Source organism: Sarcophilus harrisii, chromosome 6 (assembly GCF_902635505.1).
Source record: "Sarcophilus harrisii chromosome 6, mSarHar1.11, whole genome shotgun sequence".
Taxonomy (NCBI): Eukaryota; Metazoa; Chordata; class Mammalia; order Dasyuromorphia; family Dasyuridae; genus Sarcophilus; species Sarcophilus harrisii.
In genome coordinates, this window is record NC_045431.1 from 133557902 (window position 1) to 133583870 (window position 25969).

The 25969-nt window shown below is 36.9% G+C and overlaps 1 protein-coding gene across 4 annotated transcripts in view; it reads right to left on the reverse strand.

Moving 5' to 3' along the window:
- Positions 1-361: 361 nt before the first annotated feature.
- Positions 362-25969, reverse strand: part of TET2 (tet methylcytosine dioxygenase 2) — a 182437-nt gene continuing 156829 nt past the window's right edge. For all 4 annotated transcript variants that reach the window (XM_031941926.1, XM_031941925.1, XM_031941923.1 and 1 more), the window contains 3 exons: positions 16024-16161; positions 9381-9738; positions 362-2001 (listed from right to left, as the gene is read on the reverse strand). In XM_031941926.1, coding sequence (XP_031797786.1) covers positions 554-2001; positions 9381-9738; positions 16024-16161 — 1944 coding nt within the window. In that variant the 3' untranslated portion in view covers positions 362-553. The remainder of the gene's footprint in view (positions 2002-9380; positions 9739-16023; positions 16162-25969) is intronic.

Here is a 25969-nt window from a genome sequence, read left to right on the forward strand (position 1 = left end):
GATAAATAAAAGTTAATATTAAGATTACAGTAAAAAATACATGTTAAAAACCCATAACTCCTGTCTTTCAATATATCATATATTCAGCACCAGATGGTATTTTATGATTCCTACTGTAACACTATAGTATTTGTTTGTTTTTTGTTCCATGACCATGCAAACTTAATATTATTAAAAGTGGTCACAGATATGCAGTTGTAAGGAAAATTCACATTTACATATTATTTCATCCAATAATAGAACCAGAGTTTTTGAAAATGTAAATTGTGAAATACTTCCGCCTCTCCCTCTTCTTTTTTGCATAGAATGCTTTGGTCTCATTTTCTGTCTGCCATCTGTGACCATTTATACTACTATTTAGTGGAAATTAAGTGTCATGGTAAGAGCACCTCATTTTTTTTTTTTTTTTTTTTTGCTGGTGTACTGAGGTTATTCCACCATGTTGACATAAATATAGGATCTATTCCCTCAACCCCCCTTCCCCACACCAAAATGAGAACAACCCCAGTTGATGGTCATCTTTATAAATGAGGTAACCAACAGAGGGGTGACATCATACATATCTGTTATAAGGCCCTGTGACCCGTGTAAAGGCATATGGAGATGTAGTTACTGTGGAGTTTGTGGTGATGGACATTGTCCTTTGGGTAAGAGACTTGATGAAGCGCAAGTAAGTTGGTTCTGAAGGTTCATGAGGCTCAACAGGCTCCCGTTTTTTCTTACCATAGGTTTTCTGAGGCACGTAATCTGGGCCATATTTTTCACATTCTTCCTCCTTCTCCCGTGCTTTCTCTGCCATTTTGGCTTCCCATAATGCCAAGCCATGTTTTGGTTCATTCATGCTCTTATGCTGGTAGAACACAAGGGATATCCTGGTAGGGTGATTTCTGTTGGGGTTCTTTAAGGGAGTGGTTGCATGAAGCTCACGTTTTGCACATTCAATGAGAATTGACCCATGAGTTGGGGCCACTGCCACTCCACCAATGTCAGGATCCAGAAAACTGTGCTCACTGTCTGACCAGACATCATCATCCTCTGGGGTAGAGGCCAGACCCTGGATTGGTGCATGTAGCTGCTTTTCTAGATGATTAGCATCATTTAATTTGTTTAAACCTCCTTGAGCAGGAGTAGTCCTATCATGGTTAAAACCAGGAAGCATCTTAGACAATTCATTAGTTGTATGGGAAAGCATCTCACGTTCTTTGTTTGGTAGATGGAAGGAATGAGAAGGGCTAGTGAATATGCCTGAAACAGCATGGTAATCATGAACTAAGTGAGGAGGTGGGTGATATTCACCATTTTTATTCATAGATGTATAATCTAAGGTTGGATTGTTCAGATTGGGTGGTAACCTTGAAGCAGATTCCATGAAATAGCCATCCATATCATGCATGGAGTAGGGAGGGTAAGACCCCACATGGTGTACATTGGGTCTAATGGTATAGCTACTATAAGGATCCACCTGCATATTTTGATTTCCATAATTCAAGTACTTAGGACCAAAACTCTGGTTGTTTCCAAACCTCTGCTGGTATAGTGTATGAATAGGTGGGAGATTTAGCTTAGATAGAGGATCTTGGCTCTGATACCTGTATAGATCCATTGGCTGAGACTGGGAAGGATAGGAACCTAAATAGGCGGAACAATTGTCCATAGGCATGTTTCCATTGCATTGGTAAGATGGATATTGATTATTTTGATTTAGCGATCCTGAATAGGGATTCATGGGATTGGAAGAATTCAGATAAGATCCTGCAGCCTGGGATGAAGTGGTATAAAGATTCATAGGGTTGGTACCACTATAAAGGTCTGAAGGGTGAGAAGGGCTGGAATAAGGATTAATTGAGTTGGGTCGTCTCATATACAAATTCGATGGACCTGAAGTAGCATAAGCATTGGCCGAAGATGACTGAGGATTATTTGTTAGGGGATGTTGTTGTTGAGGCTGCTGATTCTGCTGTTGCTGCTTAGATGGTCCTGAAAGTCGTGGGTAGGAGAGGTCTACAAATAGGAGAGAGGGGACCAAAAAGGATTGATGTATTTAAATATTATTTGATGAAGATTAAATGAAAATTTAAATCTAGGTGAGAACCACAAACTAGACTAATGATATCAAACTCAAATGGAAACAGGACACACTAAATCATACATAAGTATCCTATGGGCTACAATATTGATAGTTTTAAAATATATGTTTTCTAAGTTTTACTATATTTTCATTTATACTATTAAATAATTTCCAATTATATTTTAATTTGGCTTACGTCACACTCAACAGGTTTGTGATTATGTTGCCTGTAGGCCTCATCTTTGTTACTTTTGGTCTAGATCAATAATCCACACAACAGGAACTGTTTAAGGAAGGAGTTCTTGACCTGAGGTTCAGGGATCTACATGTTTCAAAACTGGTTTCTTTTGTAATTCTATGTATTTTATTTTATACATTGAAAAATATCCTAAGAGAGGATCCAGCCTGCTAAAGAAGTGTAAAATCAACAAAAGTTAAGGTTATATTTGGATGCCTTGCTATTATGTATATGAAGGACAATTTGTATCACCACACTACATACCAGAAAAAGGATCAGAAGGTAAACTTTGAAAACAATATTAATGAAATGGAACCTCAATAGCACCTCACTGATACATAAAATCTTTTTCATCACCACTCAATTTTCAATAACTAGATAATTGTTCACCCTTGACTGATACCCACTGACTTTAGCAAGAACTTTGTTTCTATGTAACTAGATTTCTCAGCTAGAAGACTGTCATGAAATTTAATTTGGAGGAGGGATGCTCATACAATGACACATTGTGCTTAAGGGACAAAATAAATACCCTCAAAGCCACAGTATCCTAATAGATCTCTATTTTAAAAAAAATTATATAGCAATAAATCTGAGGAAAGATTATATAATAATGAGATGTATGATTGCTCATGACTCATTTAATCAGTTTCATGACTTCATATAGTCACAGCTTATACTTTTCATTTTAAGACTATAATTAGCTTTCACTGTGTCCTGTCCCCAACCCTAATTTAATATTAATGTTGTGAGTGAGATATGTGGTGTAGTGGAAATAAAGAATTGTAGATCTGAGAGAAGTTCTAATTCCACCACTTGTGTGACCTTGGGCAAATTACTTAACTTCTCCAAACTTCCATTTCCTAATGTATAAAATAGAGATGTCATTTGTTTTGCCTCCATATAGAGGATTCTGAAATCCTCAAATGATCGTAGGTGCAATGAAGCCAATTTGCAAACTTTAAATCCTTATCTAGTTATCAAGTATTGTTAATTACAACTAATAAGCTTAGTAAACATCCATGGAGGAGAAGAAAAAGGATCCATGATATCTCTGCTTTTGTGCTGCAACTAGCAAGGACTTCAACTTTTTCATTAAAGATTCGTTTTTTATTAGAAAAAATTAATCTGTAGGAAAAAAAAAAGGAACATGATTTTGGGTACTCTGGCAGTGGTATTAGGAGGAAAAGGAAATCATGTTTATTTTGGATGGCACATCAGATGATCTTATTTCCAGTGGCATAATTCCTACAGATATAGTAGAGTAGGGGCAGCTAGATAGTACAATGAATAAATGCTGGGCCTGAAGTCAGGAAGACTATTTCCTAAGTTCAAAGCTTGACTGAGACACTTAAATGTGTGACTCTGGGCAAATCACTTAAACCTGTTTGCCTCTGTTTTCTTATCTGTAAAATAAATTGGAGAAGGAAATGGTAAACCATTCAAATATCTTTGCCAAGAAAACTCCAAATGGAAACACCTGAGAAATGATTGAACAACAATCGCACCATAAGTTATGTTTTTTTTTTTTTTTAATTGAAGATGATGATTCTTAGCACTTCACTATCCACAATCTCTTATTGGCCTTCTCTATTGGGTCACAGATTTAGAGCTAAAAGGCATCACAAAGAAAGTTTTTACACACAAAAAAGTAAATCCCACTTTCTTAATGGACTTTGGGGAAAGGCAAATAACTTCTGCTTATGTGTGAAACTCTCAATGTTGTAAATGAAACTTTCAGAAACCTTACTTCCTTTTCATGACCAAATTAAAAAAAAAAGTCATGTGAACAGGATGCAAGTAAAAATGGTGACTTTAGTAGCCCTGAAGACTGTTATTTAGGCAAGAATTAAGAGTTCAATAGCTATAAAAAGCAAGTCCCTTACAACCCAACTAAAGGAGGTAAAGGAAGAAATTGTGCCTTGAGATTAGACCAGTCCATTAATTTTTATTAAACCCCTATAATTGTAATAGAATAGAATTGTAATCTGATCTCCTTTCTGCTAAGCCTAAGAGCAAGTGTATCAATCAGTGTGAGTGGTTTGTATGGTTTGTGTGTGTGTATGTGTGTGTACACAGATATACACATATATGTGTGTGTATGTGCATCTGGCTCTGTGAAACAGAGGCCAATTCATTAAAAATAGAACCTAAAGAAATGGGATAAAATTAAATCCACATAGTTAACTCTTTCTAATAAACTGACAACAGTGCCAATATTTTGATTGTGGGGAAGCAAATGAGAGAACATATACAGGCTTTGTAATCCTTAAAATGCTATATAAAGGACAGTGATCATTATCAGCATTATTGTGATGATGATGACAATAATAAACTTTGCTTCCGAGTCAAGCCTAACATTATACTGAGGCTTTGTCACATTTAGGGATGACTAGGCCCCCAAATATTGAGAAGTCCCATATTGGAAGTTACCTATAAGGAGGCTGGTGAGACATTAAGCAACAGCCTATGGACTTGGTGATGTCAATCGGTGTTCTAGGATTTCAAGAATAGGAGCAACACTCTACTATTTCTGAAATTTTATTCTGATTTTGATTAGTAAGTGGAAGAGAGAAGAAGGAAAGCATTCATAACTTTCCATTATTTCTGTATCTCTTATCACTAACTGGCTGGGTTATCTATCAACAACGGGATATAATAATTGATTAAAACTGATGATGGTAATATTGTCAGAAAGGCATAATGTCTCCTTTTCCTACATTTTTGTGTGCCACTTTAGAACAAAATTCATGTTTTCAAGCGTCAAGCATAGTAAACATTTCCCAAGAAATTTCTAAATTTAAAGAGACAAAACAAAAATAACTTAAACATAACAATATTTTTCTCATGAGCAAACATTAAGGATTCACAGTTATATGCTAACAATTAAAATCATAAATTTACATAGAGACAGGAAAGAAATACTGAATTTGGAATCAGAGACAACTATGTGAGGATAGAGTGTTAGATTTGGGATCAGGAATCAGGTCTGGCCTCAGACCTCTTTACGATCCTGGGTAAATCATTTAACTTCTGTTTGCTTCAGTTTCTTCAACTATAAAATGTAAAATGAGAATAATAATAATAATTGTACCTACTCCACTGGTTTGTTGTGAGGATAAAATGAGATAAATATTTTGCAAACTTTAGAGCACTTTGTTATTGTGAGATGTGTAGTGTAGTGGAAAGAAAGAACCCTGGAGATGGGAAAAGTCTTAGTTTTACCACTCAAGTGATTGTTGTTGTTGTGGTTGTTGCTGTTATTTATTAAGTATGGGGGTTCTACTAGTTGTTTCCCATGAAATCTAGAGTCAATCACTTTTCTTCCCTCTATCTCAATTTCTTCACTTGAAAAATAAAGAATCTGAACTCAGTGATCCCTAAGGTCCCTCCTTATGATCCTACAAACATAATGATAAGATACAAGGATATATTTTATCTATTCTCCCTGCCCTACTGCTTCTACTAACCAAAGCAAATAAGATCATTGAATTTTTTAAAAGGTTCATATATTTTGTCCTATGTTTGATGGGTTTAGGAATAGATTAATGTTTGTTTTCGTAACAATGGTAGGTAATTATTCTGGCATTTAAGTTGAATGTCTAGAGATCTAAAATGATGGCCTTGGTCAGAAGCTGTGGTTGAGAGATTATGTTTACACTGATTTGGTCTGGACCACAGACCCAGGTTATAGTTGTGGTTTCCTAACACTGATAGGCTTTAAGATTACTACTACAACCACTTTTAAAGAGAAACATATTTCACCAGAGGGAAGAACTTAAGCTAAGCCATTGTGAATTTCCTACTAATTGAACATTTCTTAGTAGGACTCCCCTGTTTCCTTTCCCTGCTTCCTTCCTTATTGTAAGCATTCCCTAAGGTTCAAATCTTGATTCCCTGATTTACCTGCTCCAGACTTTTTTGGGTAAGCACATATTATAACTTCAATGATCTCTCCATATCATTCAAACCCTAGTCTCTGCATCTCTAAATGCTTAGTCAATCTACAGTTAAATATCTACAGTTAAATATTGTTTAGTCAACTTAAACTCAACATGTCTAAAACATTGTAGCTGTTCTCTTCCCACCTGCAACTTTTTTTTTTCCCCATCAATGATATTATAGTTCTTAGTTAATTAAGCTAAAAACCTCAGTGCATGTTTAAGTCTTCCTTCTTTTTTCTCTATAAATAGTCCTCAAGTTCTTTTGAGTTTTCCAGGGACACATTTAATGTATCCCTTCTCTATTATTTCTGGGATTATTCTGAGCATACTCTTATTTTACCCTCTAGATTTTTGCTATAATCCAAATGATTTATTTAACTACTTCTTCATCCTCACCACTGCTTCTCAAACTGAGTCAAACACACCCCATCATATTAATCTATAAGCACAACAATATTATCCCTGATTACATTTTCTACCTTAACCTAATATTAAGTTTTATTCATATATATTATATTGTCACTGGATGACTGCTAACCAGCTCAATTTGATTTGGCATGAAGGAGAGAACCTAGTATTTCACTGAATATAGCACACACTTTTGGAGTTACACATTGTCTGACACTGTTAATTGTTTTATATGTGAACCTGTTTTCTCTCTAGATAGACTTACCTCACAGTAGAGAGGGGCTTTTTCTTTACATTACCTGTAGTGTAAGTCATTTAATCATGGAGGAAGGCAAGGAATATTATATTTTTCAAGGACTTACTATCTCTTCTATTATTTTATCACATCAGGTGTTTGATGGGTCTATCCTTCTTTGCCTCTCTCTCCATTTTTACTATTTTGTGTATTTGACTGAATCTTTAAAGAAATCATCATTGTGCATTCTAAGAAATCTAACTGTACCCAAGCATATAATTAATTATAACGATGATATAAGGTTCAAAATTTGCAAAGGGTTGAAGAAGAAACCTGAAAACTCTAAACCTCCTTGAAGGAGAAAATGTCCTTCAATCCTGTCTCAGTGAGGGACTCTGCCTGAGGGAAACAAGATAAACAGCTTCATTCTGTTATCTAGGTGGGGCTGGTTCAGTCCTGAACTAAAGAATTCCAACCCTACTCAATTAAAGATCTTCTATTCAATTCAACTCCACCCACTAGCTTCACCAAGAAGGGGAGCAGACCTTGCAATGTAGCCAAAGACTTCCTTATAAAAATGGCAATTAAAAACTCAATCTTTGCAGAGAGGTCCTGACATGCCATGCCATGCCATGCTATGTTATGCTATGCTATGCCCATGCTATGCCAAAGAAACTTCTGCCCACTGGAATAATAGTCTCTTCCAGTGCTACCTTCTCTTTATCCTCACCTATTTCCCTAATGAGACCTTTTGCCCCTCTATTGGAATTTCTCTAAACTTCACTTCTGTGCCAGAACTACTCCTTTAAGTAATCCAGTCTTTCTATTCTTGCAAAGTAAAGGCTGACTTCCCAATGCCAATAATAAACCTCTTTTATCAGTCTAGCCTTTCTAGGTTTGTAAATTCCGCACTGCCAAAACTCCCTACCCTTACACCGAATCCCAAGGGGGTGTAGGGGAGCCAAACCTCTCCATTTGGTTCCCTGTGATGCGGGAAAGATTCCAATCTTTGATTCCCAACCCCCCTAGCTAATGTAAATTACCCTTTGACTCACAAATCCTGGTCCCTTTGAATTCCAATAGAAGATCCCGACCTGTCCCAGCCCCACCCGGATCTGAGCCAATTTTGGGGCTACAACTCAAAGCCCCTCGAGCTAAGTCTCCGATTTAAAAGGACCACACTGGGAACCCCTCTTTGCAGAGATTCCAAACATGGCAGCCATGTTTGAACCCTCTGTTCACTGGACCCTCTGTCCAGTGCCCTCCTTGTCTCTACCTTCACCTATCTCCTACTTCTAGACTCAATAATAAACCTCTTTTACCCAAAGCCCCTCGAGCTAAGTCTCCGATTTAAAAGGACCACACTGGGAATCCCTCTTTGCAGAGATTCCAAACATGGCAGCCATGTGAGGACCCTCTGTTCACTGGACCCTCTGTCCAGTGCCCTCCTTGTCTCTACCTTCACCTATCTCCTACTTCTAGACTCAATAATAAACCTCTTTTATTAATCTAGCTCTCCAGACCAATAAATGCTTTTATTGGGAATTCCGGGCCGCTACTAGACCTTATACTGCCGTATCCTTGCGCCGAATCTAAGGGGGTTGCAAGGGAACTCTGTTTGACTTCTTGTAACCCAAACCTGCCACTAGACCTTAACTAAACCCTAATTTCATTTAGGTACCCCAAATCTAGACCTCATCTGGTCTACACCTTAACACCTGAACTCCGAACTTGCCACTAGACCATATCATTTAACTCTCTGACTACCAGAAACCCTAATCTCATTTTGGTTCTCTAAATCTAGACCTCATCATTTGGATCCCAAAATCTAAACCTCATCAATATCATTTTATCCTCACAGTACTGTCAGAAGGCAAGTGCTGCTATTGTCCTCATTTTACAGATGAGGAAACTAAGGCACTGAGAAGTCAAAGAAATTACTTAGGGACACAAAGAGGGTCTGAGGCAAAATTTGAACTTGGGTTTTCCTGATTCTAAGTCCAATATTCTAATGTATAACAACACCTACCAGAGGCAGTGTGGCACAACGGGAAAGAGCACTGACTTTGTAGCCAGGTTCAAATCCTGCCTGACTGGATTTGAATTTGTTTAGCCATTCTGTGCCTGAGCTTTCTGATCTGAAAAGGGAGGAGAGATTGTATGATCTTTATGGATACTATAGAAAAGGCCAGAAAGGGGGGAGAAATGTGATGCAGGCAGCTGCTATCTCCATTAAAAAAGCTCTAACTCTCTACTTCTCAGGTGAAAAGGGGTTAACAGTGGAAAAAGTTTAAGAAGCCCTGATGTCTACATCAGGAAAGGTTCTCGGGAAAGGTTATTCAAATGGAAATGCCTAATGACCTAGCTCTACCGCACCTTTGGGGATTGTGTACTGGGAAATAAGATAACCAGATGTTCCATTCAATATAAACAATTCTTTCTCTAGTTCTATCCTATCCAACTTTCTGTACCTTGACCTGAACTTACCTGCCAACTGTTTAGCATGGTTTGTGGTCTCTGAGTTAGCCTGCTTTTGACGTCCAAAAGATTTCTCTTTTTCATTCTTATTTGAGCTGCTGTCCAAGGAGGAGAGCTTTTCAGCCACAGCTTTCTTGGCTTCCAGTTTCCTTTGCCGGCATGTCTTGGCAGGCTCTGCCAACATTCTGACTTTGCGCCTAAAGGAGCTAAGCACCTGAATGGCCCCATTTCTCTTTTTTTCCTCTTGGGCTTCCACACTGCCAAATTCATCCATGTTAGAAACTTTGTACAAAGGCAAAACGTGGAGCTGCTCATCTTCAGGTGTTCTACCAATCTCCCGATTGTCTTCTCTGGTGAGTGTGCAAACCTAATCAGGCAAAAAAGAGATGACTGCTTTAGGTTTGCTGGCGCAATGGCACTTGCCAAAGGAGAACAAAATCATGCTTAGCTGTTTTCAGTGAAGATTGAAATATCAGAATAATTAAAAATGGACAAATCTGACACATTTACATATATGTAATTTAAATTAATGTAATGTAGATAATCAGGCTATATATCATCTGTGATTATTGTGTTCAAGATTTATACTTTTCTTATCCTCTAGAAGCCAAGGGGGGAAAAAAAAAACCCTCCTTTACCACATTTCTCATCTCAAATCTCAAATGTAAAAAAACCAAAACAAAACTCAGAGTTCTCTTCACATCACTTTTATCAAGTAATTATTTCAATTCTCTTTCAGTTGTAGGATGTCTACACATAGTGTTCCACTCTTGCACACAAAGAAACACTATAATACTGCCCTCCTTCTCCAGTTCCCACCTTCTAACTCTCCTTGTTTAAGGAAAATACAGATAATTTTACAGGGAAAATCTGTCTAAGAAAATGCCAGGAAATGACAGCTTGATACATGATAATAATACATTACATAATACCATTTTCTTTTCCCACCCATGCAGTTTTAGATAAAATTTATTGATTACTTTTCTTCTCCTTTTGAATTAGAGAACTGAGACTCTTGTCAGGAACAAAGGAGAGGAGAAGTTACTTTTATGTTTCCATGATGAAATACTAGATAGAGGATTAGATTTGGAAGACCTGAGTTTAAATCCTGCCTTAAGAACTTACTAGCTGTATGAACTTAGGCAAGTCATTTACTCTCTCTTAACTTCAGTTTCTTCATCTGTAAAAGGGAGGTGGTAATAATAACACCTACCTCATTGGTCTTTCATGAGGATTAATTTAGATAATGTATGAAAAATACTTTGCAAAAGCTTATACATATATATATATATACATATATATATATGTTGCTTTTATTATCTGTCAATCAGTTGATGGATACAAGTCATGTAAAACAGGAGAATAAAAATAATTGAAAGCTGGTCTTGGAATGAATTTGTTGTTATTTATATCAGATATATTTTTTTGTAACTGTATTTCACTTTGACAGACATTAAAATGGCTTCAGCAGCATCTTCATGAGGAGATGATCTGGGATTCTTAAGGATCAAGGTACAGAACGTAAGCAGCTCTTACAGGACTTACCATGTAATTTAATACAGGTCAGCAGGACTGGGTATAAATGTTATCTGAGAAATGGTCTTGTTTAAGATTGGAGAGGATTATAACCAGGATGTTGACTATTAGGCAATGAACATTTTTGACCACAATTATTCACAGTTAGGGAGGAGGAAGTACCAACAGAAACAAAATTATAACTCTTTTGAAGTATTAAAACTGTTACTATGATCTTGCAAAGTACTTTCATTTCTGAAGTATGTAATACCCTAGCCAAACCTGTTCCAAATATTATCCCACATCCTCTATTCTCATCTTATTCTCACCTACACCACACTCCTCTTTGTCTTTCCTCTAACCTCTTATCTACTGTCTTCTATTCCTATGCCCTATTTGTTTTGCAGTCAAGCTTTTGGGTGTTCTTTGCTTGAATTGTAACATGGCCATTCTCTTGAATCCCCTTCCATAGTTACTTTATCTTTTTTACTTAGCAAATTATACAATTTAATAAACATTGAAGATGATGATGATGAGGATAAATGGGAAGTGAGGGAGATTTAACTTTCTCCTTAATCTCTACTATCACCTTTAAGACCATTTGCCTACTCTGTGGATAGGGGTCTCTGTCTTTTTCTCTCCCTTTTCTTTCCTCCCTGTGAACTCATTGAAAATCCTTATTTATTGATTGCTTTCATGTATCCACTTCCAATATCTCAAATGAACTTAACACTTGACTTTTGTTCTTCCACTACACTTGATTTTTTACCATCATCCTCTGTATATTTCTCTTCTTCCATATCTATGATGATCATGTAACTTCTCTAGCTTCATAGTTCCTTAATTTCTTACACTTAGCTTTCTGCCACCACCCTAGCACATTCTTTATTTCCATATAAATGTTGAGTAAACTCTTTAGCTTCATAGTTCCTTAATTCTTAGACTTCAAAAATGCAGTCTCTACTTAACATCACCCATGCAAAAAGACAAAGTGGTATTACTGAAGTTCATGCTATTATGCTTCATTTGTTCTTCTTTTTGGCAGATGACTTTGCTACTTATTTATTGAGCAAATGGAAACCACAAAATACAAATTCCCTTCTATTCCTTACTTCCCATACTACTATCATTTCTTTTACCCTTCAACTTTAACCATCTGTGCTCTTACATCTTCCCTTTAGGAACTTACTCTTTCCTTCACTTTGCCCTTCCTTTCTCTTTCTAAATATGCATAGATCTTCCATATTGTGAAGAAAAAAACCTTCACCTCTTTCCTTCCTTTTTCAAACTTTTCTAATAAATGTACATTCATTGCTTATTTCTTTCTCACTCTCTACAACCTGGACTTGGGCTTCATAATTATCAAAACAATGCTCTTGGTGATCACTAGTGACTTCTTAATTGACAAATCTAGAGATCTTTTCAGAGTTCACTATCTGTGAATTAGCAGATGAAGATCAGGTTTTGTCTACCTTCTTAAAACTCTATTCTCTTGAAAAAAACTCAGTCTTTTCACAAGACTGGATGATCTTGGTTTTATTGTTTTGGTGACTGTTTTCTTTGTTTTCTTCACTGGTCCCTTTTCCTCTTTCTTCCATCAAAGGGGATATACTTTTAAAAATTCTTATTCTATCTTTAAATTTTCTCCCTCAAAGATTTTGCTCTCATAATTTCAATTATATTATTATCAAAATTACTCCAAAATGGAGATTTCCAACCCAGTCTTCTTTTCCAAACTCCTAATGTTGTACCACATTTTCCTTTGATTATTCTATCTCAGTTTCCCTAATTGCTCTATCTCAATTTCCCTGAATTGTTCTGCCTGGTTGCAACATACTCCCTCCTAATCATCATGATCCAGATAAGGAGAAAGATCTATCTTAGACATCATGACTCCAGACCTTCCCTACTTATCAGAATGTCCGGTGCCTCCTGCCACTCTGTCAGAACTGGATTGATAGTCCGCTCCCACTCTCAGTGCTCTGACTCCACCCCTGCCTCAGTTTACCTTACCTTTACCAGGCTTGGAGTCATGTATGTACATATATTTCATGGGAAGCACACATTAGGGGCCGGATGCTGGATTCCTGGAGACTATAGTCTCATTCAGCCCTGGGACCAAATCATGGATTCATTTGGTTCCAGCACAATCTCTCCTTTTCAAATAAAATATTAAAAACTCTTAAATCTCTATCTTGCCTCAGTTTCTCCAGCATTACATTTTCCTTCTCAATGTTTCCATTTGAATGTCCTACTTCAAATTGAATTCTTTATAAAAGAATTTACTTGCCATCTCACCTTAAAAAAGCTCCTTTTTCTGCTTCTTCTATACTATATTTTAATGTTGCCATCATTCTTCAAGTCAATGAAACCATCTCTTTGATGCCTCCTTTGCTATTATTTGTCACATCCAACTAGTTATTAAATTCCATAAACTTCTTCCTGCATTTCTGTAATTTCCTTCCTGTTATTCTCTTCTGACTGAACTATGAAAAGTAACTTCCTAAGTGATCCCCTTCCCCTGTGTCTTTCTTTTTTCCAATCTATCCAAAATAGTATAGCCAGATTGACTTTCCTAAAACATTACTTTCATGGTATTACTATACTGATCAAAGTTCCCCCATTATCTATAGGTTAAAGGCCAATATCCTTTACCCAGGATCCAATGCTCTCTGCCCTCATATTATTTTCCCAATGGATTTTCCCATTTCTTTGTCTCTTTTGCAATTTCTTTAACTGGAATACCCTGACCTATCATTGCCTTTGGAAATACTGGCTTCTATGGGATAGTGAGTGAAAGCATTGGATTGAGAGTTAGGAGACCTGGGCACAAATTTAAACTCTGCAGTTTATGAATTATATGGTCCTAGGCAAAACACTTCACCCCTCTGTGTCCTATCTATCTCAGAGGGTTGTTGTGAAGAAAATGCTTTGTAAATTTGCCAAATCCTACTTAACCTTCAAGGTTCAAACCTTACTACCTCCAGAAAGATGGCAGTGTGCCCACCTGCAAAGTGTTACTATCTCAGATTACTATTTGTCTCCTCTGAATTTCTGGAATACTTTTTGTTTGCTCTATTTATGGGGGAATTTCCCCCATATTTATAACATAATTCTTAGCATCAATCTTGGTTGTTGACAGAGATGTTAGGAACCAAATGGTACAAAACCAATCATTGTACAGATGAAGTCCCAAGACCCTGGGACATTCAGTAACTTGGCCAAAGCTTCAAAGATAGGGGCAGATAGATGATGTAGTGGCTGGAGCACAGGCTCTGAATTCAGGAGGACTTGAGTTCAAATCTAGCCTCAGATACTTTAATATTTTCTAGCTGTATGACTCTGGACAAGTCATTTAATCCCAATTGCTCTCAGAAAACAAAACAAAACAAAAACCAAAGTCACAAAGGTAGTATCTGAAGTAGGATTAGAATTCAGCTCCCACATCTCCAATTTCAGCACTTCTTTTTAACATTCATTTAAAAAAATTTTGAGTTCCAAATTCTCTCCCTCCCCTACTCATTGAGAAAGCAAGTCATAGTATTATCAATTATACATGACAAGTCATCTTGTTGTATCCCATTGTTTCCTGATAATGTGAATAATACAAGGAGAAGAACTGGACCAGTCCCCCAGCCACATAGGGAACTTCCAGTAAATAAACTCCCACTAACAATATAGATCTTTAACTTGCAAATTATAGGTTTAAAGAGTTGCCCAGAACATTCAAATCAACGACTTCCTGATTCAGATATCAGTCTTTTTTTTCAGTAGTGTTTGGCTTTTTTTTTCCTGGTTCCATTTGGGACTTTCTTGGCTAAGATACTAGAGAAGTTTGCCATTTCCTTCTCCAGTTCATTTTACAGATGAGGAAACTGAGGCAAACTGGGTTAAGTGAATTGCCCAGAGTCACACAGCTAGCAAGTGAGGCCACATTTATAATCAGAAAGATGGAGCTTTTCGAACTCCTGGCAGGGCACTCTATACATTGTACTACCTACCTACCCAAGGCTCTAAAGTCAGTCTTATTTCCACTATTTCCACTATGCTGAACTGATTCTGTCTTCCCTAGAGTGCCTCCACATAAGATAAGGCCAGTAATTTTATAGCTTTTACTAAATGCAGATGGACACCTGCTCAATCTGGAGCTTTGAGATATTAAATGACTTGCCCAGAGCCACACAGCAAATATGCATGAAAGGCAAGTCCTAAACTCAGGTATTCCCAACTCTGGGGCCAATTTCCTACCCAGCTGTCCAAAACTTCTCTTTAGATAATATGTTTTAAATAAATGGCAGTTGGGGGGGGGGGGGTCCAAAAAGTAGGGACAATTTAATGACAGGTAAAAATAATTTTGTTCCTCAAAAGTAAATTTAAAGAAATAAAATGATTGAGAATTTTCTGTATGATCATTTACAGTAAAAGGTATAATTGGAAATGCCTTAAAAAAAAAATCATCCAAATTCCTGATAACTCATCTACTAATACAGTTTATCCATAGAAGCAGAAACTGAAAGTCAAGGATGTCAGAGAACCTTAGATAACTCATAGACAGACTTACTCTACCATAGAACAAAGTAAGTTTTGGGACTAGGACAGGGACCAGTGTGTATACAAGTGAGTTATGGTACCATTCCAAATTCATTCTCTGGCACTTCCTCTCTTCAATGATGGGATGAAGATAGAAACTTAGAGATTCCCTTGGACATCCATGCCTCTCTTTTTCCATTTCAGATATCCAAACACATATTCCTTTTTTTGGTAATAGATATCTTGGCTGGGGTATAATAAGATCAGTGAATTGTGAAATGCCAGACGTATGACATTTTGGCATTGTAAATATTCCTTGGCAGCAGGTTTCGGCTGGCAATATGCTCTCCGGGCTATAGATTCATCCTCAAAATTTCCATGAAATTCTCATATGCTTGTCGCAGAGTTTGGCTCTAATAAGCATGTTCTGAGGGCAGTAGCAATGCCAAACATGATCGCCATACAACAGCAACCCATTCATAAAAATGATGCTTCATGTGGCTTCTGAAGAGAAAATGTTTTTCCCCCAATGAAGCACACAGCAAACACATAAATCCTCTAATCCACAAAATGGAAGTGACCATGGATGGAAGCTGCCATCACTTACCAATGTACTACCATTTTGCATATTGTGCAAATCTCTGTGGGCATGGGCACAGAAATCTAAGCAGGCAGTGACTCCAGAGAATGGGCGACCTTCCTTTAATCCCAGGCGGCACTCTGGTGCTCTATTCTCATATTCAATCTGGAAGAGGAAAAGACAGTTAACCAATACACACTTTGTATTCATTCAAAAGATTAACATTTTACCTCTGCCATTGAGAAAGAAAATAAAATCATATAATACAAAGCAAATACGTTGTCATAATAACATTGTCAAGAATATACATATTTTTCATTTCCTTTTAAAAATATTATTGCCTTATACTTCTGCAAACAGGATAGCCATGTCTATCCAAGTCAGTTTCTTAACAGTCATGAAGTTGTTTTAAAAAAATATATTTTGCAATTGCAATTTTAATTGAAATTTTTAAAACAAAAAATATTTTGACAATTGCATTTCAAGAAAGTTATTTTCCTTTGACTTGTTATGTATGCTACATATTTTTAAAAACATTCTGAGAAGGGATCTATAGCTTCACTCAACTGAAACAAAAAAGGTTAAGTACCCTTAATTTAAACTGATCAACTTGGTATATTTGGGATGGAGGAACAAGGACTAAGACAAATGAAAGAGTCTTAAATTGATGGGAATGGCCCAGCGCATATGTAGCAGAGTAACTTAGGACTGCTTAGGACAATTGATGACTCAGTCAATAAACATTTATTAAGTGCTTACTTCTATGTGCTGAGCTCAGTGGATACAAAGAAAAGTGGATATACTCTTGCATAATTAACAATTTAATCAGGAGACAACATGCAAAGAACTATGTATAACAAACTATGGACAGGATATACTGGAAATAATCAAGAGGGAAGACAATTGAGATAACGATGATTGGGAAACATTTCCTGTAAAAGATGATATTTTGGCTGGAGCTTGAAAGAAGCCAGGAGGCAGAGTTAAGGAGAGAAAGCATTTCAGGCACAGGGACAGTGGTTGATAATGTTCAGATCTAGGAGATGAAGGAACCTGTTCTAGGAACAGCAAGAAGGTCAGTATTTCTGGATCAAAGAATACCTAATGGACTATAAATTGAAAGAGAACTGGAAAGAAAGGATGTGGAACAAGAATAAAATGAGGCCAAGATTAAAAGGCCTGTTCACAACTTGAATCCATTAGCTTCACCATGTTCTATGGGAACAGAATACAATCATATTTTCAATTAACTCCTAAGAAGCATTGTTCTGCCACAGTTCCCTTTTAATGTCCTGACCCAGTTTCCCTAATTGTCCTACCTCAGTTACTCTGCCCCAAGACCTCAGGCTATAATCATTGCCTCTTAATGTTTGATAAGATAAAGTTCTTTAACCATTTTAGACATCATTAGAATATTAGGAGCCTCTCTGGCACCTCCCATTATGTCATCCTAGGTGTCTCCACCCATTAGGTCATCCCCATCCAGGTGCCTCCCCCCATTAAGCTATTCCCATCTCAGGACCAAACCATGGATCCATTTGGTTCCAGTAAATCTCTCCCTTTCAAATAACTCTCTAATTAATAACTCTCTAATTTCTATCTTGCCTCAGTTTCTCTGGAATTACATTTTGGAGGCTTCCCACCAAGATAGTATAAAATGAGAGCAGGATTAGAGAATAGAGACATTTGGTTCTCCACCTTGGGCCTCAGGGCGACTGGGGATCTGGGTTCTTTGCTTGGAGAGGTTGGCCCTCTAAAGATTTTTTTTCCAGAGTCACCAGCTGCAGCCAAGTTTGACAGTGAATACATTGATTCATCCATGGGAGAATAAATCCAGATGTCGGAAGACACAATCTGCTCTGTTTATCTGTTTGTCTGTCTGTGCTAGCACCTGTATTTGCAGAATAATAAAATGCTGATGTCATTAAATTCTGAGAAGGGTATTATATAGGACGCTGGATAATACCCCTTGGTTTTGTGTCTCCTAAGACACATCTGGTCTGATCTGATTCTGATTGCCTTTTTGGGCATTATCTGGTTACCTGTTCTGTCTGTGCTAGCATCTGGATTCTCAGAATAACAGGGCACTGACAGGTCTTAAAAATTCTGAGTAGTGTCAAACTGGACGCAGTTGGCACTACCTGGGTGTCTACTAAGACACATCTGGTTCTGTGTGCCAGTTAGCACAACTGTGGGCATTCCAGAGTATAAATCTGGATGTCTTTTAAGACACCATCTGGCTCTGGTTTTGATGTTAATGTCTTATTGAATGTTGTAACTGTGCAGTCTATGTCTGTGTGATTTGTGTTCTGTGTTCCGTGTGATTTGTCTGTCTGTTTTGTTAATTTAAGAGCTCTGTTAAGTTTAAGAACAATGATTAAGAAATTTGGGAATTGCTTATTTCAGTGTTGCAACTGTGCAAAGTATAAAAATTTGCTTGTGATTTTAAACTTTTTAACCTGTTGAACTAATTTGTGAGTAAAAGGAACAAGAAATCAGATTGTTTTTCCTTGGAGCAGGTTTTCAAAGCCGCTAGAGTAAAGGGCAATAAAACTTTATCTGATTGAAACTCAGGCAGGAGAAAACATCTGATTAGGAATTTTAGAATGATTCCAAAGTTGTGGGAAGTAATTTTACTATTGCCTTTGCATGCCAGATTTGTTCTGAGTATTCTTTTGGGCAGTTTTAAAATTGTGGAAAATAATTTTACTGTTGCCTATGCAGGCCAGATTTGGGTATCTTTAAGTATAAGATCTTAAAAGAAAAATAGCTTGTTAAAGAAGTTCTGTTAACTTGCCTGAAAGGGGTCACATGCCTCTAATTAGGTAAGGAAAGGTCTGACTTTTCTAAAGGCTCCAACTCTGGCCAAAGTTGGAGCTTAGGAGAAGTCCATTGGGACTTATAGCCATGTAGGGCCAGAGGGAGAAAAAAAACAAAACAAAACTATGCTGTTTAGTGAAATTCATTATTAAATATGATAGGAAAAGCAATTTTATATTATTGGGAATTTAAAGCTGCATTTAGTTTGGTTCAGAGTTTGTTACCTATATTATAACATTATAAGTTATGCTTTAAATTCAGCTCTGCTGGACATGTGGGTTCGATGGAATCTTCCCCTCCCCTCCACTGTTTTCTGCTACTTTAAAGGTTAGGTGGGGTAGGGATCTTTTGTCTTTAAAGGTAAAGATTAAACTCACCCCCCACTGCTCTCTGCTACTTCTGCTATGGAGAATCTAGTTATCCTGGTGTGTAGTTCAGTTCGAATTCCTTCCCCCCTGCTTCTTTGGAGGTGGAGTGGGGGGAAAGACAGCCACATGGAATCCTCTCCTCACCCCTTCCTCTAAACTGTATTCCAGCCATTTTTTAAAATCAAGTTGTAGCCACATGATTCTTGGCTAAAAGGAGCAAACTGATTTGTATAAATATAAGGTTTTGGTAAATATCTGTTTAGGATTTTTCCGAAACTTTGGTTAATGGGATTTGTTATTCGAGGTAAAATTTTTGGGGGCTTGTAGTTAATATGTCCCTGCATTTTTTCCTCCTGTTTTTTATAATCAGAGCAATGGTCAATAAGAAACTGTTAATGTAATTCAATTATGTTATACCTTGCTGTTTCCAATTTGGTTATCTGTAATCATTATAGGTTTCTAACTAATGAGAGGCCACATCTTGTAGCAGTCCTTGTGGACCAGTCTTTCTATCTCAGACTGTTCTAACCTTTCTTTGTTAGATTTATGTTTTTTTGTTTCTAGATTTGGTCAAATTACAGATATTTGACTTGTTTCTGGGACCTAGATAAGCTTTGATTGTCAGCATGCCACACCATATCCATCCCCCTTCCTGGACTGGGCATCTCCGACCATCTTCAGCAGGAAGCAATTTTTGAGAAGACCATTGCCCCTGCTCCTGATGTAATTTGGACTGATATGGGAGAATGGGAAAGTGGTTGAATTATTAAATTTTTAACTGTGTTACTGTGTTTAAGACTTGGGATGGAAACTGTTAAACTTGTGTAACTATTACTATTATGTTTGAGGGATTTTTAGTCTATTATGTATATGTATATTTATAGGAATTTTGATTCAATTTTGAGATTTGTATGTGGGATGGTTATTTGATAATTCCTTTCTGTGAGAAAAAAAGGAAGGAAGAGATAGGAAATTGGGGAAACTAGTGTATTTTCTTAGGCACTTCTGCCCTACCCCCTATCTTACTAGTTCAGATTTAATTGGAAGTCCTTTAAACAGTCCTTTTCATTTTTTACTCCTTGCTTAAATTTACTGGACTATGATTTGCTGGTTGTTCTTTAACTTTGAAATCCCTTATTCTGTTGTAATTGTCCTGGCAGACTCACTTTTTGGGATTATTTTTTAGAAACAATCAGAAAACAGATACCTGTCTTGGGACTGGCAGTCTCTCTGATCTGTTTCTCCACTCTTATAACCCCAGTTCCTTAATTAATATTTCAACATTCTCAAAGGACTTTGCAGTTTGATATGTAGCCTCTAAAAGTTCAAGTTTGCCTGCCTTGGTCTAACTGTGCATACACTGCTCAGAAATCTGGATCCTAGTATTAGCTCTTGTTCTATTGAGAGGGGACAGGTGGAGCTACTCTAGGCCCCACTTTTCCCCCTTAACAGACTTGGGGTGCCCCTCTTAGGTTGGGCAGCAGGACTGTCTTGAGTACTGCTATTCCCTATATAAGCAGAGACTGAGTTAAATGCACAAATGACCACAGACCTAATTCACAGTGAACTGTCTATCTCAAACTGTATTCTCTGGCTAAGATGCTCCCCAACTGCAGAAGACCTGACATGATTGCAATAGGGAGCTTTTGTATTGCTGATTAAGTCTGTAGTTATCAGGGAGGGACTTGTCCTTGCCGAAAGTCCTTGCACTGTTCTAGCTTTATTTGGTTATCTACTTCACATAGGGTTGGTCAAAATTATGGTGCTAAGATCTTCTAGAGGAAGGTAATTCAATGATTTGAATAGTCAAGAGAGAGAGAGAGAGAGTGTGGAATGTTGTGCCACAGTTCCCTTTTAATGTCCTGAACAAGTTTCCCTAATTGTCCTACCTCAGTTACTCTGCCCCAAGATCTTAGGCTATAATCATTCCCTCTTAATATTTGGTAGGATAAAGGTCTTATATCTTAGACTTCAGGCTATAATCATTCCCTTTTAATATTTAACCATTTTAGGTATCATTAGAATATCAGGAGCCTCTCCAGTATCTCCCATTATGTCATCCTAGGTGCCTCCCCCCATTAAGTCACCCCCATCTCAGGTACCTTTCCCATTATGTCATCGTTCTTGTTACCCTATAAAAGAATCTTGTATCTGACATTTGCTGATAGATTCTTGGAGATGATAGTCTCATTCAGCCCTGGAACCAAACCATGGATCCATTTGGTCCCAGTAAATCTCTCCTTTTCAAATAAAATATTAATAACTCTCTAATTTCTATCTTGTCTCAGTTTCTCTGTCATTACAGCTTCACATTGTATTATTAAAATTGAACCTATGTAAGTGTAGACTGACTAGTACTTATCTACACGTGGTGGGGGGTCTTTGTTGTTGTGATTGAGTCATTTTCAGTCATGTTCTATTCTCTGTGGTTCCATTTGAGGCTTTACTGGTAAAAATCCTGGAATAGTTTGGCATTTTACAGATGAGAGACCCCTTAGAAACTTCATGTTGTATTAGTATAATTGAACCTATGTAACTGTGGAGTGATCAGTAATTATCTACAGTTTGTCTTTGTTATTGTGACTGAATCATTTTCAGTCATGTTCTACTCTCTATGGCCCTATTTAAGGTTTTACTGGCAAAAATACTGGAATGGTGTGCCATTTCCCTCTCCAGCTCTTTTTACAAATAAGAGATTAAGACAAACAGGGTTAAATGACTTATCTAGAGTCACACTACTTGACATCTTAGTATGGCTTTTAACTCTGGTCCTCCTGACTCAAGGGCCAGTTCCCTGTCCACTTCACCACCTACCTGCCCATTATTTGGGGGTGAGGAGTGGAGTACGGAATAAAATTTATACCATTCTGATTGTGAATTAAAGTGTCACGTTGAAGTACTAAAAAAAAAAAAAAAACCTCATGTTTGTGAGGCTTGATTGGCTCCTACAGCATTATGGAGCAGAGGCAGGCCTTGAATTTGGTCATGCATTCCTGACCAGAAGGCCAGCTCCTTAACCCTTGCACTATCATGTATCTTAGTAAGTATCTTATTTGAGGAGAGAGCAACAACAGGTGGGGAACATGGGCATTCAAAAAGATGTTTCACAGGAGATTGTACCTGAAAGGAGGTTGAATTTTGAAGAAACTAAGATACCTGGAGATGGAGGAAGTGCATCCAAGACACTGGAAACAGCTTTTTGCAAAAAGTGGGAAATCAATTGGCAAGCTCAGGAACAACCAGTTGGTCTGTTTGATTGGAATATAGAAGATGAGCAATGAGAGAAGAATACAAAGGTAGTTTGGAGCCAGATTAGGGAGGGCTTTAAAATAATAGACTGAGTTTTTATTTTATCTTAGAGAAAATAGCCACTCTGAAGGCTTTGCAGAGGGGCATGATGTGGTTGATGTTATGCCACAGGAAGATAATCTTGGCAACTATAGGGATGGTGTATTGGAGAAGGGAGATTCTGGAAGTAGATGTTGGATTAAACTAGAATAATCTTGTGAATTGAAAGAAGGGAATGGATAAGAAATATGTTATGGTACTATAAACAATCTGATGGCAAAAAGTGAAGAGGAATTAAGAAGTCTCTTGATGAGGGGTGAAAGAAGAGAGTGTGAAAACTGACTTGAAACTTAACATAAAAAAACTAGGAACTTGGCAAATGGTTCTATCTCTTCCTGACAAAGAGAAAAAAAAAATGGAAGTAGTGTCAGATTTTATATTTTTGGGCTCAAAGATCACTGCACATGGTAACTACAACCATAAAATTAAGAAATGCTTGCTATTGGTAGAAAGCAACAGCAAATATGGACAGCATTTTAAAAAATAGAGACATCGCTTTGCCAACAAAGTATAGTTCAAGCTGTATTTTTTCCAATAGCAATGTATGGTTGTTAGCACTGCATTATAAGGAAAGCTGAGCACAGAATAGATGTCTTTGAATTGTGGTGCTGGAGAAGGCTTTTGAGTGTCTCTTGGACAGCAAGGAAGTCAAGTCAGTCAATACTTTAAAGAAATTAATTCAGACTATTCACTGAAAGGTCAAATACTAAAGCTGAAGCTCAAGTACTTTGACCACATAATGAGAAGATAGGAGTAACTGGAAAAGGTCCTGACGTTGGGAAAATTTGAAAGCAAAAGGAAAAGGGGAGGGCAGAGGAAAAGATGGACAGCTATATGGAAACAATGAACATGAACTTCGACAGTCTTAGAGAGAGAGTGGAGGACATAAAGGCCTGGCATGCTATAGTCCATGGAATCATGAAGATTCAGACATGATTGACAATGACTGAACAACAGTTTTTACCTTAACTCCATGAAACAAGAGAAGAATGATTAAAGTAATGATGATAGTAGATTACTTTCATAGGAAATTTCACATTTGATCATCATCACAACCTTTTGAAGTCAATAAGGACTGGTAGCAACAAAGCAGAAGAAATTCTGTGAAAACAGAGTGAAGCATAACTCCAAGCAAGTTGGAGTTGTGGGATGATTGGAAAGCAACCAAGAGATTAGGTAAGCAGGTGACAAACAGAAAAAAAAAAGATCTATACATTTGGAACAAAAGCATTGTGCCACTTGGGAACAAATGCAAACTAAAGAAAAATCTTTACATGTATCTAAAGGAGTTTAGAACTATTAGGCAATTAACAGCATTGCCTACATTCTTTCAGCCACAATCAAAAGTACTAATAAACATCATCAATAGCTAGAGCCCCATAGCTAGAAGGCATCTCAGAGTGAGACTAGTAAACAGAAATAGGGGACTGATAAAGGAAGTTTAAAAAGTCAATCCATCAACAAGCAAATTTATTATGTGCCAGGCACTATGCGCTTAGCACTGGGATACAAAGAAAAGCAAAAGAGTATATCAGCAACAACTGCAAAGTTCCACTTCTTTCTCAAGGAGCTCATAATCTCATGGGGAAAACAACATGAAAACAATTATGCACTAACAAGATATAAGCAGATTAAATTGGAGATGATCAATGCAAGGCAAAAAAGGCTGAACTCAGGATTAAGCTGCCCTTCAAGGATTAGCACAAAGGATGGCTCCATGCAGAAGACTCTGTCTCACAGGAATCTAATCCAATAAATTTATCCCAATGTGATCCATCCTCCCCTAGATGATAAGGGGCATTTCTTGTAGAGGAAGAAATAAAAATCTTTAAACTCACCAACCTCTAAAATTATCAAGCAGAACTTTTAATCAGTTGCTTACCCACACCCACACACACACACACACACACACATTTTAAATTATTAGAGCTTAAAACTTCATTAAGACTGTTGGGACATAATATGTGTAAGAAAGGTACAGAGAGGATCTAAGACTTATATTATCTTCTATATAGTTTCATTAACATAATTTTAAAAATAACCCAATTTAATACACATTGGAGGAAAAAAAAGTTTAGCTATAGTTTTGCTATTGAGGTTACTCATATGTCTTATTTGAATTAAGCCCTTCTACCTTTAGCAGAGTCATTTGTGCATGTTGGTTAACAATAATGTTTTAAATTTCCATAAGTTTGACCAAGAAACATATATTTCTCATTTTATGGTAAAAACCTAGGCTTAATCAATATTTTCCACTCACTGACAACTCTATTCAGGATACAGAATAGTAACTACTTAAACCAAAATACAATTATATTCCAACAGTATACCAAATCATGAATTTCTTTATTCTCATCTGGTCCTTAGTTAATATGCCATACAGCCATGTACTTATGTAATTTTTTTATATACAGGCTCTATATGTGCTTATTCACTAAAAGACAGCACACAGTCAGTAAGGCTAAATGTGAGAAATTGTTTTAGGGTCATTAGCTTTGAAATGAGCTCAACAAAATAAACAGATATCTGCTTAAGGAGAAACTGGTTCAGTTGCATTTCAAAGTCATCAAATAAAAAATTTCAAAGACAATATTTTAAAAGCATATTCTAATAGGCATGTCTATTTTGCTTTGGTATTTCAATTTTTGAAAGGATGTCCCTAAAGAAGATAGAACTTAGATCAAGTCAACAAAGGCATGATATCTACAAATAGGCAGGATACAGAGTATATCAAAATTTATTTTTTTTCTTTTTTATTAAAGCTTTTTATTGGCAAATTATATCCATGTGTAATTTTTCAACATTGACCTTTGCAAATTATCCCCTCCTTCCCCCTACCTCCTCCCCTAGATGTCAGATAGTATAATACATGTTAATTATGTTAAAATATATGTTAAATCCAATATATGGATATCAAAATTTCTAGCTGAATTTAGAAAAAAAAAAACATCATTACAGGAAAGAAAATAGTTCTCCCTGAATTTCAACCACCACATATAATATTTATTCAGCAATTGTGTTTATTCAATAAAAAGTATTTGCTTGATACCACTGAAGAATATAAACAATTGTGTATTTTAACATGGATAACTGTAAGTCCTTCAATTATGTTATTTAAATCAGAAAAACTAATCAGAAAGAGATTACAAGGGACCCTTTGTTGGTACTATATGCAAATGGCACTGACTGGCCCATATGCAGTTCTGCATCATAGTTCCTGGGTGGAGAATAGTGGTCATATGGACAGGAACTTTGGTTACAATTTCAAAGCAAAGAGAAGTACTAATACTTGTGGCTGCAGGGGAGCAGGGACCTTTCCTGGGTAAAGATCATAGTGTAGACCACAAGAACTGTAACTATATCTTTCTCAAGATCACACCATCTTGAAAATATTGAAGACTTAAAGATACCCAGAACTAACTCTGAAAACAGTACGA